The sequence below is a fragment of the Nerophis lumbriciformis genome, linkage group LG21 (genome assembly GCF_033978685.3).
Source record: "Nerophis lumbriciformis linkage group LG21, RoL_Nlum_v2.1, whole genome shotgun sequence".
Taxonomy (NCBI): Eukaryota; Metazoa; Chordata; class Actinopteri; order Syngnathiformes; family Syngnathidae; genus Nerophis; species Nerophis lumbriciformis.
Window position 1 is genome coordinate 10,309,543 of NC_084568.2, and position 20,860 is coordinate 10,330,402.

Sequence of the window (20,860 nt, forward strand, 5' to 3'; positions counted from 1 at the left end):
CACACTTTGAAGTAGGGTGGTACGGTATACCGGTATTAGTATAGTACCGCGATACTAATGAATCATATTCGGTACTACTCTAACCACAGTGGCCTAGTGGTTAGAGTGTCCGCCCTGAGATCGGTAGGTCGTGAGTTCAAACCCCGGCCGAGTCATACCAAAGACTATAAAATATGGGACCCATTACCTCCCTGCTTGACACTCAGCATCAAGGGTTTGAATTGGGGGTTAAATCACCAAAAATGATTCCCGGGCGTGGCCACTGCTGCTGCTCACTGCTCCCCTCACCTCCCAGGGGGTGATCAAGGGTGATGGGTCAAATGCAGAGAATAATGTCGCCACACCTAGTGTGTGTGTGACAATCATTGGTACTTTAACTTTAACTTTAACTTTAACTATGCCGCCTCTAAAAAGTACCGACCCTTTTTTCGTGTTTTAAAAAAAAATATATTACCGTATGTTTATAAAGTCAGGAAATATGTCCCTGGACACATGAGGACTTTAAATATGACCAATGTAACTACTTGGTATCAGATTGATACCCAAATTTGTGGTATCATCCAAAACTAATGTAAAGCATCCAAACAACAGAAGAATAAGTGATTATTACATTTTAGCAGAAGTGTAGATAGAACATGTTAAAAGAGAAAGTAAGCAGATATTAACAGTAAATGAACAAGTAGATTAATAATTCATTTTCTACCACTTGTCCTTAATAATTTTGACAAAATAATAGAGTGATAAATGACACAATATGTTACTGCATATGTCAGCAGCTAAATTAGGAGCCTTTGTTTGTTTACTTACTAATAAAAGACATGTTGTCTTGTATGTTCACTATTTTATTTAAGGACAAACTTGCAATAAGAAACATATGTTTATCGTACCGTAAAATTGTTTGTTAAAATAAAGCAATTTTTGTGGTCCTCTTTATTTAGAAAAGTATCGAAATACATTTTGGTACTGGGACAACACTACTTTGAAGACAGCATGAAGTGTATATATACTTAGGCCTGGGCCGATCCCAAATTTCGCTTGACTATGTATTGACCTACAAGTTATTGCCGATAAACGATATTATTGGCATTATTTTTTGAGACCAAATTAACCACTGAAGTGATGATAATAATAATGCATGTACAGTATATCCTTTCAAATACAATAAACTTGTATTTCTCGTGTATTTTAACGTTGTAATTGGAATGAAAACGTTCAAATCTCCAAGTTAAATAAAACATATAACAATAAAATATACTTTGTCTGTTAGCAAAATGTTGCACTTGAATAAAAATTACAACCAAAAGCAATACAATATCTTAAGGGGGGAATGGGGGCAATAATACACAACCAGAACAGTACATAAAATGGCTAAATAAAGTATTGACAAACACATTTGGGGGACGGCATGGCTCGGTTGGTATAGCACAGGGGTGTCAAACTAATTTTAGCTCAGGGGCCGCATGGAGGAAAATCTGTGCACACATAGGCTGTACTATTAAAATCATGGCATTATAAAAAAAATGGCAAAAATAAAGACAACTTCAGATTGTTTTTCTTTGTCTTACTTTGGCCAAAAATACAACAAACACATTTTGAAAATATTACAATAAAAATATAGAAAAAAAATACCGGCACCGGTAAAGTTTAGATCCATGAAGGAAATAAGAAAGTGAATAAATGTTTATACATATGCATAAAACATTGTTTTCTTTTGTATAATTTTTTTTTATGAACTAAGTAACGTTTATGACAACCTTTTTCCAAAACACAATATAGAATGTGAGATATAACAGGATAATGCATACATTTATCATTTGTTTTCAAAACGGTTACAAAAAAGGGGAACCCCAAAAATGTATTGTGGGATCCCATTTTTATGACTTGATGGGGTCCCTGGCACCCCATTTTGAAAATTCCTAGCGCCAACACTGATGGATTATTGGTGCTTGCAAAACAGCAGCAGGGGGCTGTGGCCTGCGGGCCGGTTCTAATACTAATCAAATATCATCCCGGGGGCCACAGATAATTAATTCTTGACTTTGACACTAAGGGTTTAGTGGCTGTACCAGTAACCTGAGGGTTCCTGGTTCGATCTCCGTCTTCCGCCATCCTAGTCACGTCCGTTGTGTCCTTACTACATACTCAGTGGCCTAGTGGTTAGAGTGTCCGCCCTGAGGTCGGTAGGTTGTGAGTTCAAACCCCAGTCGAGTCATACCAAAGACTATAAAATTGGGACCCATTACCTCCCTGCTTGGCACTCAGCATCAAGGGTTGGAATTGGGGGTTAAATCACCAAAAATTATTCCCAAGGGGATGGGTCAAGTGCAGAGGACACATTTCACCACACCTAGTGTGTGTGTGACAATCATTGGTACTTTAACTTTAACTTGAGCAAGACACTTCACCCTTGCTCCTGATGGGTCATGGTTAGGACCTTGCATAGCAGCTCCCGCCATCAGTGTGTGTGTGTGTGTGTGTGTGTGTGTGTGTGTGTGTGTGTGTGTGTGTGTGAATGGGTGAATGTGGAAATGGTGTCAAAGCGCTTTGAGTACCTTGAAAGTAGAAAAGCGCCATACAAGTATAACTCATTCATAACCAATTTACAATCTCTTTACAGACAATAAACAACACAACATCAGCTGCAAGCTGAACTGTCAACACGCGCGCGCACAAAAGTCTCTTTTGGTGCACTCTGGAACGTCAACAACCATGTTGTTATTTTTACCTTTTGTTGGTGAATATCTGTGGCGTGCAAGGGAGAAGAGGAGATTGATGATGATGAATACAGAGAGAGAGTGAGGTAGAGAGAGGAGTGGCGGAGAAGGATCCTTTTTCTTCTGGGGTTCCCGCTCCTTTCATCTTCTTGTGTTGGTATGAGTCGGACCAGGCTGGGCTGCACTCAGTTCTCGCTGCACCGAGAATCTGTCCAGCGTGCCTTGTTTTTGGCAGCGCTTTAAAATCGGTCTGTAGTGCCCCATGATGTTGTCGTTATTTGCCGTACTCTTCGCAAATAGTCCTTTTTTAAGTCCACAGCAAAATACTCCTTCTTCATAGGCTGCTTTGTTGGCTTTTTGGACCATTTTGAGTAACGATCAGTGTTGGGTTGGTTACTGAAAACCAGTAACTAGTTACAGTTACTAGTTACTTTATTTCAAAAGTAACTCAGTTACTAACTCAGTTACTTAAACCAAAAAGTAATGCGTTACTGTGAAAAGTAACTATTTAGTTACTTATATATTTATTTTTTTATTTTTTTAAGGCCCCATTTAATGCCCTTTTAGCCTTCATTTTAGTACTGTTATTGCACTGGAGAATAATACAATCTGTTGATCAACTTGACATGCATTTGCATCACTGAACTCTGCTAAGCAATGTGCTCTACATACAACACACAAAGACAAAGATATGTTTTAAAGGGCCAATTTGTTTCAGACCAGAACAAATTGACAAAACTATTTTAAATAGCTGCAACTTAACATACATAAGTAACAAACAGCATAATAACAGCATAGATGTAAACCAAGAAAGGCACACACTACATACATAAAGCTTAACCAGGCGTTTTCTCAAGGAATTCTGAAATAAAATCATGTCTGAAGCCCAGAACACTCTACACATTTCCCCACTTAGTTTAGAGAAAAGGAAATATTAGCCTGGCCCACTAGTATCCCTCTTTAGGTTTGTGAACTTTATAGTCTAAACATTTAGAGTGATGTGATAATCAAACACTCTAAAAGTTTAAAATGAAAGAGTATATAAGAGAATTGACAGTGTGTGTGTACCTTCAGTGTGCAGTGCCTCATTAAAATCCAGCCGCTGTTGGAGGTGAAGTGTGTGTCTCTTTACTAGCTTCGTCGAAGCATGTTGTTTTTGTAGCTGTTTCAGCATATTTGAAACTTACATTCAACTAAAATGTTCTTTTCTTTGTGGTCGATAAAAGAAACGTACTGAAAATATCTCCATTTTAAGAAACTCGGCTTCGGGGTTCGCCATGACGTCTTGATAGTAGACACAGACACGCCCCCTCCCACACACACACACACACACACACGTACACACAGACAGCGCGCGGCGCGCCTCTTTTTTGTCGCCTCTTCAGCAGCGCTGCAACACTCAGATCTTCTCAGTTTCTAGCCGATACTACATAAAAAATAACGCAGTAACGCATCATGTAGTAACGGTAACGGAGTTACTGAATATAAAAAATAACGCGTTAGATTACTAGTTACCGCCGATTGTAACGGCGTTACAGTAACGCGTTACAAAGTAACGCGTTAGTCCCAATACTGGTAACGATATGGACAAAACTTGACATAATGAAGGGGATACAGTTCACCAAACGTGACCGGGTTCTTCCTCACTGTAATCAGTTCTTACCTTTTGCGTAAATCACTGGAAATCTTAAAGATGTCCGATAATGGCTTTTTTGCCATTATCATATTCCGATATTGTCCAACTCTTAATTACAGATTCCGATATCAACCGATACCGATATATACAGTCGTGGAATTAACACATTATTATGCCTAATTTTGTTGTGATGCCCCGCTGGATGCATTAAACAATGTAACAAGGTTTTCCAAAATAAATCAACTCAAGTTATGGACAGAAATGCCAACATGGCACTGCCATATTTATTATTGAAGTCACAAAGTGCATTATTTTTTTTAACATGCCTCAAAACAGCAGCTTGGAATTTGGGACATGCTCTCCCTGACAGAGCATGAGGAGGTTAAGGTGGGCGGGGTTGAGGTGGAGGTTAGGGGGTAGCGAGGGTGAAGAGTTAGTGCTGCAATGGATTCTGGGTATTTGTTCTGTTGTGTCTATGTTGGGGCGGTATAGCTCGGTTGGTAGAGCTCGGTTGGTAGAGCGGCCGTGTCATCAACTTGAGGGTTGCAGGTTCGATCCCCGCATCCGCCATCCTAGTTACTGCCGTTGTGTCCTTGGGCAAGACACTTTACCCACCTGCTCCCAGTGCCACCCACACTGGTTTAAATTTAACTTAGATATTGGGTTTCACTATGTAAAGCGCTTTGAGTCACTAGAGAAAAGCGCTATATAAATATAATTCACTTCACTTCACTATGTTGTGTTACGGTGCGGCTGTTCTCCCGAAATGTGTTTGTCATTCTTGTTTGGTGTGGGTTCACAGTGTGGCGCATATTTGTAACAGTGTTAAAGTTGTTTATAAGGCCACCCTCAGTGTGACCTGTATGGCTGTTGACCAAGTATGACTTGCATTCACTTGTGTGTGTGAAAAGCCGTAGATATTATGTGATTGGGCCGGCACGCAAAGGCAGTGCCTTTAAGGTTTATTGGCGCTCTGTACTTCTCCCTACGTCCGCGTACACAGCGGCGTTTTAAAAAGTCAGACATTTCACTTTTTGAAACCGATACCGATAATTTCCGATATTACATTTTAAAGCATTTATCGACATCTCTAGTTACAACTGTTTTTGAATCCCTGTGGGTGAACTAATGTCGACATGATTATCTTTCTGAATTCATCATCAACAGTTTATCATTGCATGTTAAAAACACCCACACAAAGTTGTTGTTTTTGTCACACAGACGCACAACAGCACATTCCTCATTTGTGGCAGATGACACGCACACACACACACACACACACACACACGCACTCACACACACACACACACACACACACACACACACACACACACACACACACACACACACGATAAAAATGAGTCACTGCTGAAAAAACAAAACCGCGCAGAAAAGCAAGGCAAGATAGTATCTTATCTCATTCACATATAATCTACTTTATCTGCTTATTTTTGATATAAAATCATTTTTGTAAATTTGTAGTACACTGTATATTTTTATATTGTACCGCTGCCATTTACATATTGTGTACTGAATGCCAGATTTCACCTTGTTCCTATTGTCTTTGAAAAAAAATGTCACCAAGTACCACCTCGGAAAACACTTCGCTCTCCATGTACCGCCATAATGACTGGCATTAAAGTACAGTAGCATAGTAGGCCTAAGTAATCATTAAAAACAAGGCAGAAATTGTATTTAACAAGTATATTTTACGGACTATACAGCGCACCAGCATATAAGCCGCACCCACTAAATTTTAGGAAAAAAATTCTATTTCAATATATTAGCCGCACCGGACTACAAATATGTTGAGAAATTAGGTATTTACACAGAAATATTTAGCAAATGTTTAGTTACATTCTTTAATTGTTTCCAAACGGTGTCTGTAACACGGCAGATCAAACAAAGCAGAAGTCATCGTCATGGACCCAAGCTGGTGAATTGGTGAATTTACTGAGGAATTTGAGTATCTGAAACAATACAAAAAAGAATGCCGTTTTAAGTTAATAATACTAACGCAGACACTCGTAGTTGTGTTAGCATATTAGCTAATGCTAACGACGCCAGTGTCACGATAGCACGTACAAATATGCGTGAAAACACTCCTACAGACGGTTTAGTATGTAGTATTTGTTTTATTTATGCTGTAAAGCTTACAAATGTTGCCTGTCGTGATAGATGAAAAATCCATTTTGAGTAGAAGCGCTATGGACGGCTAGAAGACTGGAACGGCAATTGTACTTCCTGTTGAAAGCACTACCAGTAAATGGAAGGACACTGCAGCAACTGCAGTGAGCGATCTCATCCAAAAGATAGCACCATAGCACATACTTGCCAACCCTCCCGATTTTCCCGGGAGACTCCCGAATTTCAGTGCCCCTCCCGAAAATCTCCCAGGGCAACCATTCTCCCGAATTTCTCCCGATTTCCACCCGGACAACAATATTGGGGGCGTGCCTTAAAGGCACTGCCTTTAGCGTCCTCTCTCACCTGAAAAGGAGACTATTATATATGTCTCCGTTATCCATAGGTTTATCTATAACCCACAAAGTAGGCAGGCACGGAGCTATTTCTCAGCGTGTGTTTATTCCAGCCGGCACGTTAATCCACTGACACACAACATCCGGATTCCCATCATGCATTGCTTAAAAACTACGGCAAGTAGTAATGTCCAAAAACGTAACAGAAACGAAGCAGAAGAAGAGACATGGCGACGACAAGTAAGAAGAAGAAGAAGAAGTACGCTTGCAAGTTCCAAAATGATTGGAAAAAATGATTTCCGTTCATCCAGGACAGCTCGAAGGGGAAGGGGTATGCTGCCTGCACATTTTGTAGATCAGACTTCTCCATTGAACACGGTGGCCGAACGGATATACTCATTCATGAACGGATTATTTTTATATATGTATATATACTCACCTGCCATCATGGAAAGAAAAAAAATGTAAAAAGAAAAAAAATTAATTAAATTGTTATATGTATCCAGTGATTATACTATAAAGTTATTTTCCATTCAACTTCACCAGTTTTAGATTATTTTTATTCAAAATCGCTGAATTTTCACATTTGCCGTTCAAATACTGAGAAGAGACGGTGCGGTGATCAGCAGTCAGTTGAGGCACGTCACTCAGTGCCTCAACATGGATTGTGGACTCGGCTAACTGCTGGCCTGCTGTGCAGTGAGACTGTATTGCTATATGAATTATATTATACATTTCCATAGTTTAGTTAGCTGAGGTATATAATGTACAGTGTATTTTGTCAACAACTGTATGTGTGTAACGTATTTCTTGTGCTGAGCGATCATAAAACGGCTGCAAAAGATGCACTGGCTGAGGCTCCAGTAATCCCGCCTCCTGCACCCCCGCCGTAGAATTGTTATATCAACTAAAGCCCACACTTAAACTTTCCACTTGCAAGATTGAATCTATTTAAAAAAGTTATTTCATAAGAAGCCAAAAAGTGCAAAAACAATAATGTTCGTGTTGGAGGAGTTGTGAATGACTGCAGGGCCACAACATTAGGTACACCTGCAGACTGCAGGTGTATCTAATTCACAATTCCTCCAACACGAACATTATTGTTTTTGCACTTTTTGGCTTCTTATTAAATAACTTTTGTAACCTATTTTCATGGGCTTTCCTCTTTGTGATGTTAAGTTCCTGTTATGCGCTGTTATACAGTATATGCCTTGAGCTCTTATTTTGAGGGCGCTAAGAGCGGAAGTGATGACACGGAGTGGAGCGGAAGTTTTTGAAAGAAGGTAAATAAAGTGGTCCTCGTGTAAACTGGAGCCTCCGTGTTTGTTATTTTGTAGTTTCATACAGTATAGGCGACATTTATAAACCCTCGGTTACACTTTTTTAAATGGATTCAATCTTGCACGTGGAAAGTTTAAGTGAGGGCTTTAGTTGCGGCGCATGGACTTAATTTATAAGTAAAGGTAAGACCATAATAACGTTTTTTTTTATTAAATGTGCTTTTTTGTGTGCTACAGTTTGTATGTGTAAAGTTAAAGTTAAGTTAAAGTACCAATGATTGTCACACACACACTAGGTGTGGTGAAATTTGTCCTCTGCACTTGACCCATCCCCTTGTTCACCCCCTGGGAGGTGAGGGGAGCAGTGGGCAGCAGCGGCGCCGCGCCCGGGAATCATTTTTGGTGATTTAACCCCCAATTCCAACCCTTGATACTGAGTGCCAAGCAGGGAAGAATGCTGGTATGAGCTTTTACACATAACCCGTTAACTGCTGCCAATCAAATGGTGAATAAGATACTCTTTAGGGTTCATGTGTTTGTAAATCTGACTGTGATGAAGTCAGTGCCTCACCAGCCATCAACCTCACCGCACGTCACTGATATATATATATATATATATATATATATATAATACTTGAAAATATATACACCCCCCGCTACCCCTCACCTCAACACCCCCTCCCATCTCCCGAATTCGGAGGTCTCAAGGTTGGCAAGTATGCCATAGCACAAACAATAAAACACATTCTCAGTGTATTTCCTTGTTTTTTTTGTTTTCTTGGAAAACTTTTTATTATGGTCTTCAGCGAAGAAAAATCCATAAATTAGCCGCAGGGTTCAAAGTGTAGGAAAAAAAATAGCGGCTTGTAGTTTTGGGTTTACGGTAATATTTTTGGCCAATGTAGCATTGCACACTGTTTGAACAGTAACACTGTGTTTGAGTATTTAATTAAGTGATTATTTGGCGTACCACTCGATGGAGCCACAGTTTGAGAATCTCTGGTTTTAAAGTAATTACTGTGTTTTATTTCATGTTCCTTTTCTTTGATTTTGTACTCTTCAAACGGCGTGAGAAAACAACTTGTTGTTGTTTTCTGTGCAGATATCTCCACATCCGTGACCGTGCCCGACGACAAGTGGTTGTCCACCCTGGAAGGAACTCACTGGTTGGACTACACCAGGTGACATTTGTCCCGTCAAAACACAAATCACCCTCTTTCCTCAAATAATATAATAATCATAATATTATATCCTCGGTTTATGTCCACAACCTTCTACTATCCAGGTGAGAGGCATGATTTATAATCTAGAATTAACTTTCACCAACTCAAAGGCAATGCAGCAGCTCAATATGTCAATATAGCAGCATAAGCTAGTTAGCCGCCAAGAATAGTCTGTCTGCGTTAGCACTTATAATAACAATATTGCTAATACTTGTTAATATTCAGGTCACGACATGTAAATGGAGTATTGTTGGCGCTTTTCGGATGATAGTGTACTCCTATTACCGGTATCTGCATTGTTACTCGCCATATTTTATGACTTAAAATGCCTAAAAAAAAAAGAATGTGTTCTTGTTTGACATAAGGATTGTGAATGATAGGCAAAATTCTAAAAAAAAAAGTGCAGTTCTCCTTTTAACGGGTTCATTTTGACAGACCTGATTGGAATGAAAAGCATTCCAATGTGATGTTATTTGGATATTGGTTTGATACCAGTAAAAAACAAGTATGGATTATATGTATTTGCGTATAAAATGTGTGATCTCATGTGCGATACAAGCAGACCGCAGCGTGTTTACTTGTGTGTGATATCATGGGCGATACAAGCAGTCCTGCAGTGTGTTTACCTGTGTGTGATAAAGTGTGGTACAGGTAGTTCTGCAGCGTGTTTACTTGTGTGTGATATCATGTGCGATACATGCAGTCCTGCAGCGTGTTTACTTGTGAGTGATATCATGTGCGCTAGAAGCAGACTTGCAGCGTGTTTAATTGTGTGTGATATTATGTGCGATACAAGCAGTCCTGCGGCGTGTATACTTGTGTGTGATACAAACAGACCTCAGCGTATTTACCTGTGTGATATCATGTGCAATATAAGCAGTCCTGCAGCGTGTTTACCTGTGTGTGATATCATATGTGAGAGAAGCAGACTTGCAGCGTGTTTAATTGTGTGTGTGATATTATGTGCGATACAAGCAGTCCTGCGGCTTGTATACTTGTGTGTGAGATATCATGTGCGATACAAGCAGCCCTGCGACGTGTTTACTTGTGTGATATGTGTAATACAAGCAGACCTCGGCATGTCTACTTGTGTGATATCATGTGCGATACATGCAGTCCTGCAGCGTGTTTACTTGTGAGTGATATCATGTGCGATAGAAGCAGACTTGCAGCGTGTTTAATTGTGTGTGATATTATGTGCGATACAAGCAGTCCTGCGGCGTGTATACTTGTGTGTGATATCATGTGTTGATACAAACAGACATCAACGTATTTACCTGTGTGATATCATGTGCAATATAAGCAGTCCTGCAGCGTGTTTACTTGTGTGTGATATCATGTGTGATAGAAGCAGACTTGCAGCGTGTTTAATTGTGTGTGTGATATTATGTGCGATACAAGCAGTCCTGCGGCTTGTATACTTGTGTGTGAGATATCATGTGCGATACAAGCAGCCCTGCGACGTGTTTACTTGTGTGATATGTGTAATACAAGCAGACCTCAGCATGTCTACTTGTGTGATATCATGTGCGATACATGCAGTCCTGCAGCGTGTTTACTTGTGAGTGATATCATGTGCGATAGAAGCAGACTTGCAGCGTGTTTAATTGTGTGTGATATTATGTGCGATACAAGCAGTCCTGCGGCGTGTGTACTTGTGTGTGATATCATGTGTGATACAAGCAGACCTCAGCGTATTTACCTGTGTGATATCATGTGCAATATAAGCAGTCCTGCAGCGTGTTTACCTGTGTGTGATATCATATGTGAGAGAAGCAGACTTGCAGCGTGTTTAATTGTGTGTGTGATATTACGTGCGATACAAGCAGTCCTGCGGCTTGTATACTTGTGTGTGAGATATCATGTGCGATACAAGCAGCCCTGCGACGTGTTTACTTGTGTGATATGTGTAATACAAGCAGACCTCAGCATGTCTACTTGTGTGATATCATGTGCGATACATGCAGTCCTGCAGAGTGTTTACTTGTGTCTGGTATAATGTGCGATACAAGCAATCCTGCAGTGTTTACTTGTTTGTTATGCCATGTGCGATGCAAGCAGACCTCAGCGTTTCTACTTGTGTGTGATATCAGGTGCGATACAAGCAGACTTGCAGCGTGTTTACTTGTGTGTGATATGTGGGACGGCGTGGCGCGGTTGGGAGAGTGGCCGTGCCAGCAACCTGAGGGTTCAATCCCCACCTTCTACCAACCTCGTCGTGTCCGTTGTGTCCTTGAGCAAGACATTTCACCCTTGCTCCTGATGGGTCGTGGTTTGTTAGGGCATTGCATGGCAGCTCCCTCCATCAGTGTGTGAATGTGTGTGTGAATGGGTAAATGTGGAAATAGTGTCAAAGCGCTTTGAGTACCTTGAAGGTAGAAAATCGCTATACAAGTATAACCCATTTACCATATAATGTGCGATACAAGCAGACTTGCAGCGTGTTTAATTGTGCGTGATATAATGTGCAATACAAACAGACCTTAGTGTTTTACTTATGTGAGATGTCATGTCATGCGTTTTTTTTTTGTTAATGTTTTATGGTGTATAATTAATTCCTATACGACAGATTTCTACTCAAACTCTCAATGGATGTGTCCAGATAAAGCATCGATACTATTAATGAAGAAAAACACAAATATTTGTCTTTAAATACTGTATATAGATAACCTTTATCTAGAGCATTTTTATTAGATATTACAAACTACATGATGGCATCATGTTTACACTAGAGATGTCCGATGATATCGGAAATGTGATATCGGAAATTATTGGCATCATTTTCAAAAAGTAATTTTTTTAATTTTTAATTTTTTATTTATTTATTTTTTTTGTCCTGTCCAGCTTCTCAGGCAAATCATATAGTTGATGTAGATGCCCAATATCGGCTGTTCAGATTGAGCCCAGTTTATAATTTCCTAAAGGAGGTCTATGTTATTGTTAGCTGTTGTTTTGAGGCATGTTTAAAAAAAATTAAAAAAAACAATGCACTTTGTGAAAGTCAAAGTATAGTACTTCCCATCGTTGTAGTGAGTATTAGGATGTCCCAAATTCCAAGCTGCTGTTTTGAGGCATGTTAAAAAAAAATAATGCACTTTGTGACTTCAATAATAAATATGGCAGTGCCATGTTGGCATTTTTTTTTCCATAACTTGAGTTGATTTATTTTGGAAAACCTTGTTACGTTGTTTAATGCATCCAGCGGGGCATCACAACAAAATTAGGCACAATAATGTGTTAATTCCACGACTGTATATATCGGTATCGGTTGATATCGGAATCGGTAATTAAGAGTTGCACAATATCGGATATCGGCAAAAAAGCCATTATCGGACATCTCTAGATTACACCCCAATACTGTTTTACCAAACATAATGAATAATCCTGATTAATAATCGTGATTTCAATATTGATACAAATAATCGTAATTATTATTTTGCCCATAATTGTACAGTCTTATGTGCAGAGGTGGGTAGTAACGCGCTACATTTACTCCGTTACATCTACTTGAGTAACTTTTGGGATAAATTGTACTTCTAAGAGTAGTTTTAATGCAACATACTTTTACTTTTACTTGAGTATATTTATAGAGAAGAAACGCTACTTTTACTCCGCTACTTTTACTCCGCTACTTTTATCTACATTCAGCTCGCTACTCGCTACTATTTTTTATCGATCTGTTAATGCACACTTTGTTTGTTTTGGTCTGTCAGACAGACCTTCATAGTGCCTGCGTTTCAACAAATACAGTCACTGGTGACGTTCACTCCGTTCCACCAATCAGATGCAGTCACTGGTGACGTTGGACCAATCAAACAGAGCCAGGGGTCACATGACCTGACTTAAACAAGTTGAAAAACTTATTGGGGTGTTACCATTTAGTGGTCAATTGTACGGAATATGTACTGTACTGTGCAATCTACTAATAAAAGTTTCAATCAATCAATCAAAAGTGTGAAGGAAAAAAGACCCTTTTATTTCAACCGTACACCCCGTCAAAAGCCTAAAGACTGACTGCACACTTCCTGTCTTCACAATAAAAGTGCCGCTCCATCGCGCCTGCGCTTTCAAAATAAGAGTCTCCGAAAGCAAGCGCAAACAAGCTAGCAAGCTACGGAGTTTGCCGCCAATGTATTTCTTGTAAAGTGTATAAAAACGAATATGGAAGCTGGACAAATAAGATGCCAAAAACCAACCACTTTCATGTGGTATTAGACAGAAAGGAGGAACTTTTTTCTCCACCATTTGAAAATGTGGACGCTATCAGCACTACTGTCTGATTCCAATCAATGCAAGTCATCAGAATCAGATAATACACCAACTTATATTCTTGTCTTCATGAAAGAAAGGAATCTATATGTGTTAAACATGCATGTATATTCATTAAAACACCTTTAACATGTAAACAAAAACGGCAAAATAAATAAATATAAATTATATACTGTGTATATATATATATATATATATATATATATATATATATATATATATATATATATATATATATATATATATATATATATATAAATGTGTGTGTGTATATATATATATATATATATATATATATATATATATATATATATATATATATGTGTATGTATATATATATATATATATATATATATATATATGTGTATGTATATATATATGTGTATGTATATATATATATATATATATATATATATATATATATATATATATATATGTATGTGTGGGGGAAAAAAATCACAAGACTATTTCATCTCTACAGGCCTGTTTCATGAGGGGGGTACCCTCAATCGTCAGGAGATCTCCTGACGATTAAGGGTACCCCCCTCATGAAACAGGCCTGTAGAGATGAAATAGTCTTGTGATTTTTTTTCCCCACACATACATATATTGCGCTCTACTACGGTATCGAGCACTATTTTTTGGATAACCTTATTAAGACATATATATATATATATATATATATATATATATATATATATATATATATATATATATATATATACATACATACATATATATAAATAAATATATGATATGTGTGTGTATGTTACTCATCAGTTACTCAGTACTTGAGTAGTTTTTTCACAACATACTTTTTACTTTTACTCAAGTAAATATTTGGGTGACTACTCCTTACTTTTACTTGAGTAATAAATCTCTAAAGTAACAGTACTCTTACTTGAGTACAATTTCTGGCTACTCTACCCACCTCTGCTTATGTGTAAGACTTGACCTCAGACATGAACACTATTTTTATATATATGGACAAAAAGTGCAGTTAGGTGCCATCTTGCGAAGTTTTCACATTTATTTTTATTTATTTATAGTATTATTTTGTTTCTGCCACATTACTTTGTTCATAGTGCTTGTGTTGCTATCACATTACATTTTCTACTTGAGGTCTATGTATACATTTTGAATGTGTTTGTGGTTTTTTAAAATAAAGCTCGGTTAAAGGATTTGAGTATAAGTCGTTTTTGAAAATTATGAGCACATTTAAAATAACCGTGATGTTTTTGGTCACGATAACCATGGTAAGTAATTGTCATACCATGACATCCCTAGTGTGAGATATCATGTGCTCCAATATTTGTATCGCATCAAAAGTCAACAAGTTGTATTTGGACAGCCTCAGGAAAAAATGGCTACTTTTGTTAGGACCCTAACAACCCCGCCTCTCCATTTCTAGGGCGTGTCTGAAGAAAGCGTCTGAGGTGGCCTGCCTTCTTCGCAGCGGTCACATGACCGTGGTGCTGCAAGGTGAGTCACATGACTCATGACTCGCCGGCATTATTGAGTGCAGACGTTATGGAAAGCTGTGTGGTGTGTCAGAGGCGGACGACCGAGACATGGGCTGCGTGGTGTCCAGCCTGGTGCAGGTGATGTGCGACCCCCACTGCCGAAGCCGGCTGGGGTTCCAGAGCCTGGTGCAGAAGGAGTGGGTGACGGCCGGCCACCGCTTCTACAGCCGCATCAACTATCACCGTGACAACGACAAGGAGGAGGTGACGTAAGGCGGCCGCCGTGTTGGCTCGGCATCTGTCCGCTCACGGCGTTCTCCCCCCCCTCCCCCAGGCTCCGGTCTTCCTGCTCTTCCTGGACTGCGTCTGGCAGCTGTGGTCTCAGTACCCCTCCCGGTTCCAGCTGACCGACGACTTCCTGTTGGCCCTGCACGACAGCACTCACCTGCCGCTCTTCTCCAGCTTCCTGGGGAACTGCCAGCGGGAGCGATGCCGACGCTCTCAGGTACTGAAACACTTTGCTGTTGACACTCATATTTATATAAACACCAGTTCCTGCTCCGCTCAGAACCTGGGCCAGACCTACACGCCGGTCAACGGCTGGCGGGACGCGTCTGAGCCGCCTGACCCGCCCCTTCCTTCGGTGTGGGACTGGTCCCTGCAGTGCAGCAAGCAGAGACAAGCCCGCTTCACGCAGCCTGTGTCGGCGACGCCTCCTTTGCAGCCGCTGCTCAACGGAAACCTCAACAGCGACCCGGACGCCAACAGGGTGAGATCTGCACACCGCTGCCCTCTGATGGCAGTGGAGGGAGCTGCGCTTTTACCGGCCCATGACCTCGGGAAGCGTCCAGTAAATGTGACGACACATTTGCATGCAGCTGAATTTGTGTCTTTGTTACAAAAATAGTTTTTTTTACACTGAATTTAATTTAATTTAATTTAAATCCCTCACTGAAGTTTTCAGCACTGAATTTTTTTGACACTGAATGTTTTCAGTACTGAATTTTTTTGACACTGAATTAAAAAAAAAAAAAAAAAATTTTTAACGCTGATTCTTTTTACTTGGGATTTTTATGCATTTAATTTTTCAGTGTTTTTTACACTGAATTTTAATATACTAAATTTTTCAGCACTGATTTTTTTTTTTTACACTGAATTTTTCGGTACTGAATTTTTTGCACTGAATTTTATCTACACTATTTTTTTTTACACTGAATTCTTATACGCTGAATTTTTCCGCACATTTTTCATTACTGAACTTTTTTTACGCATAATTTTTTTCCGCTGAATTTTTATACTTGAATTTTTCAGCACGGAATTTTTCACTACATGTTTTTACACAAAATTTTTATATACTGATTTTTGTAAACTGAATGTTTATACATTGAAGTTTTACACTGAATTGTTCAGCACTGAATTTTTATACACGTAATTTTTCACTACATTTTTTTACACAAAATGTTATATACTGATTTTTGTACACTAAATGTCTTTTTTTTTTTTTTTACACAGAATTTTTCAGTACAGAATTTTTTGACACTGTTTTCAGTACTGAATTTTTTTGACACTGAATTTTTATACACTTTTTTTTTTTTGACGCTGATTTTTTTTACATGGGATTTTTATGCATTTAATTTTTCAGTACTGAACTTTTTACGCTGAATTTTTTACACTAAATTTTAATACACTGAATTTTTCAGCACTGATTTTTTTTTTACACTGAATTTTTATATACTGATTTTTGTACACTAAATGTCTATAGATTACATTTTTTACACAGAATCTTTCAGTACAGAATTTTTTGACACTGAATTTTTAGACACTTTTTTTACGCTGAATTTTTTTACACAGGATTTTTTTTACAGTGAATTGTTCAGTACTGAACTTTTTACAGCGAATATTTTTACACTGATTTTTTATACACTGAATTTTTCAGGACTGAATTTTTTACGCTGAATTTTAAAACACTCGAGTGTTTCAACACACACATTTTCAATTAAATTGTCTGCATAATTCGATGTAAAAAAATTAACTTTTCAAAATTCAGTGTCAAAAAAAAATAAATATCCATACATTTGATCTTAGTTATCAACAAAGCAGTGCACTAGCTTCCTCTTGTGGCTGCAGGAAGAAACGACTAGTAGCTTACATGTACTTTCTTCTCCCCCAGCTGACCGATGCCATCCCGGGCTCTGTCTTCCTCCTCTCCCGAGGAATCTTTTCCTGTCCTGCCAACCTGCTTCCCTGGCGCAGTGGCGGCACGTCAGGTGTTTACCGGAAGAGCCACCGCAGGGCGCCGTCCTCGGAGAACGTTCCTGGGCTGGAGAGGCTGATGAAAGCCTGGTCCCTCACTGAAGTCCCTGCAGCCCACGCTTTCAACTCAGGACTTCATGGACCAGTAGACCCCTACCAGCCCCTCATACCCCTGCTGATGGGGCCTTGTGTGGGGCTGTGGAGAGAGTGCTACCACCGGGGGGCGCTGCACGCCCAGGTACGTCAAGAGGTGTGCTTTCCATCATTACCTCATTGTCCATCATTTATCTCCATGGAGAAATGGCAAAAGCTCTACAAAAACCGTAAAATATACAACAACTATCAAATCTACAAAAACTATCATATATACAAAAATATACAGAAATAATAAAGTATACAAAAACAGTAAACTACAAAAACTATAACATTTACCAAAACTATAACATTTACCAAAACTATAGAATATACAAAAACTAGACACTATACAAAAACTATGGAATACTATAATATACACAAATTACAAACCATACAAAAACGATATATTATACAACAACTAAATTATACTAACACTACAAACTACACAAACATGAAATATACAAAAACAATAATGTATACAAAAAAACAATAAAATTCACAAAAACTAAAAACTATATAATAAGTATAAAGTATACAAAAAGTATAAAATATTCACAAACAATAAATTATATCAAAAACAAAGTATACAAAATATAAAATACACACCAATAAATAATAAAAAGAATATAAAATATACAAAACACACTATATAATCAATTTACAAAAACAAAGTATACAAAAAGTGTAAGATTTACAAATACAATACTCTATACAAAAACAATAAAATATCCCAAAACAAAAATATATAGAAAAACAAACTTTACAAAAAACGAATGTATACAAAAACATAAAACTATATTAAGTATAAAATATACAAATAGTATTGAAATATAAATATACAATAAACCAGAGGTGGGACCAAGTCATTGTTTTGCAAGTCACAAGTAAGTCTCAAGTCTTTGCCCTCAAGTCCGAGTCAAGTCCCGAGTCAAGACAGGCAAGCCCCGAGTCAAGTCCAAAGTCAAGACTGGAAAGTCTCAAGTCAAGTCCTAAGTCCTGCATTTTGAGTTTCGAGTCCTTTCAAGTCTTTTTAACCACAGACTAATATATTAACACAGATTGTGTATGCTTTTCAAACGCTGTATTTATTTATTAAAACAAGTGCATTTTAAATTGCAGGAAAGAAAATTGTGCTGACATTGCACTTTATAATAGCACTATTAACCAGTCATTTTAAACATTAACTCATTCCTTTACAGAACAAACAAATTGAAAAATAAAGTGCAAATGTACTTATTTGTACAAAAGTGTTAACATTGAAAAAACATGACATATACGTGAACATAACAAAAAAGTTGTACTTTTTATATGTCAGGGCCCTATGCTGCATTGCATTTGCAAAAGACCAAATTAGCCAAGAGTCTGTCAGTCATTTGTGCACGATGGGGGCGTAGTATGATGCCACCATGGCTGAAAACTCGCTCCACTGGAGCACTGGAGGCAGGCACTGCCAAGACTCTCATGGCCACTCGGAACAGTGAAGGAAGAGTCTTCATGTTCAATGCCCAGAACAAAAGGGGGGAGAGAGTTGTTTTGGGTTGGTGCACTACTTGCAAGTGTATCTTGTGTTTTTTATGTTGATTTAATTAAAAAAAGAAAAAAAAAAGAAAAAATTCTTGTGTGGCCCGATACCAATCGATCCACGGACCAGTACCGGGCCGCGGCCCGGTGGTTGGGGACCACTGAGGTAAACAACCAACAGTATGTCAGAAAGCTAGCTAAAACGGTACACATATTCATAATATAGTATACATTTTAACTGACCTTTATTTTACTATTTTTGTCTTTTTTTAGGTGGCTAAAATACGCGGTGCTGCTGACCGCCGTCTAACGTTACGTGTGATATATTGACTAACGTAACCCTGCTTAAAAAATCACTGAACAAAAAGTATGAATAAGGTAGTGAACTGCAACAGATTCCCGTGTTTGCAATAACGTTATAACGTTAGCAGTGAGTTTACAGCCTCACTGATTTAACTACACAGCAAATAAAAGTCACGTTACTTAGCCAATAAACGTTATCTTACATTCAAAACTTACCGTTCTTTGTGCAACTTCAAATGCCGGACGAAGTTGGAAGTTGTTGCCTCTCCATCAGTAATTTTCGAACCGCATGTGTTGCATACTGCAAACCGTTTTGTGTTGACCACCTCGTAATTTTTATACCCAAACGAAAATATTTTAGGTATCATTTTTTGTTCACTGGCGTGTGGTTTGGACATGTCTTCTTCGTTGGTTGTCCTGCAATTTGATTGGATGAATGCTGTGTGATGAAAACAAAGTAGATCTAATTTGATTGGCTGTTGTACTGACAGCACACCAGCTGACACACGCAACGCTGATAGACAAGTACACAATGAAAAATACGGAGCGCTCCCGAATAACTTTTTCATCTTTGGGTTTTGGGGAAAGTAGCAAGTCATGTCAAGTCATGTCAATTCAAAAGGCTCAAGTCCAAGTGAAGTCACAAGTCATTGATGTTAAAGTCTAAGTCGAGTTGCAAGTCTTTTTACATTTTGTCAAGTCGAGTCTAAAGTCATCAAATTCATGACTCGAGTCTGACTCGAGTCCAAGTCATGTGACTCGAGTCCACACCTCTGCAATAAACTATACAATAACAATAAAATCTACAAAAACAAAACACATACAAAACCTATTAAATCTACATAAAAAAAATATGAAATACACATAAAAACAAGAAACGATACAAAAAGTATAAAGTATACAAAAAGCATAAAGTAAACAAAAATATACTATACTACTATATAGTACATAAACTATACAATATACCAAAACAAACTATGCAAAAATTATAAAATATACAAAAACAATAAAGTATAGAAAAAGTATAAAATACTGAAAAAGTATAAAATTTAGAAAAAGTATAAAATATAGAAAAAGTATAAATTATAGACAGATGGTTTTGCTTGCAAATGCCTACATCATCATTAGTGTACTCTTTTAGTGCATTAACAACTTCCGTCAGTCAAATACATATATATGTACATATATGTGTGTATATATATGTACATATGTGTGTCTATATATATATATATATATATATATGTCTTAATAAGGTTATCCAAAAAATAGTGCTCGATACCGTAGTAGAGCGCAATATATGTATGTGTGGGGAAAAAAAAATCACAAGACTATTTTATCTCTACAGGCCTGTTTCATGAGGGGGGTTCCCTCAATCATCATAAAATCTCCTGATGATTGAGGGAACCCCCCTCATGAAACAGGCCTGTAGAGATGAAATAGTCTTGTGATTTTTTTTTTCCACCCATACATATATATATATATATATATATATATATATAAATATATATATATATATATATATATATATATATATTTAATTTCCCAATATGTACGTGAGGAGACTGTCATGCTCTACAGTGCTG

The 20,860-nt window shown here is 38.1% G+C and overlaps 1 protein-coding gene across 3 annotated transcripts in view; it reads left to right on the forward strand.

Moving 5' to 3' along the window:
- Nucleotides 1-20,860, forward strand: part of mtmr11 (myotubularin related protein 11) — an 83,114-nt gene that overhangs the window by 60,784 nt on the left and 1,470 nt on the right. For 2 of the 3 annotated variants that reach the window (XR_012051041.1, XM_061983107.2), the window contains exons 11-16: nt 9,213-9,291; nt 15,014-15,084; nt 15,157-15,329; nt 15,400-15,570; nt 15,634-15,834; nt 17,236-17,568. Coding sequence is in view for 2 of the 3 variants with exons in the window: in XM_061983107.2 (XP_061839091.1) it covers nt 9,213-9,291; nt 15,014-15,084; nt 15,157-15,329; nt 15,400-15,570; nt 15,634-15,834; nt 17,236-17,568 (1,028 nt within the window). In the remaining variant the exon portion in view is untranslated. The remainder of the gene's footprint in view (nt 1-9,212; nt 9,292-15,013; nt 15,085-15,156; nt 15,330-15,399; nt 15,571-15,633; nt 15,835-17,235; nt 17,569-20,860) is intronic. The other variant, XM_061983109.2, reaches the window with a different exon arrangement.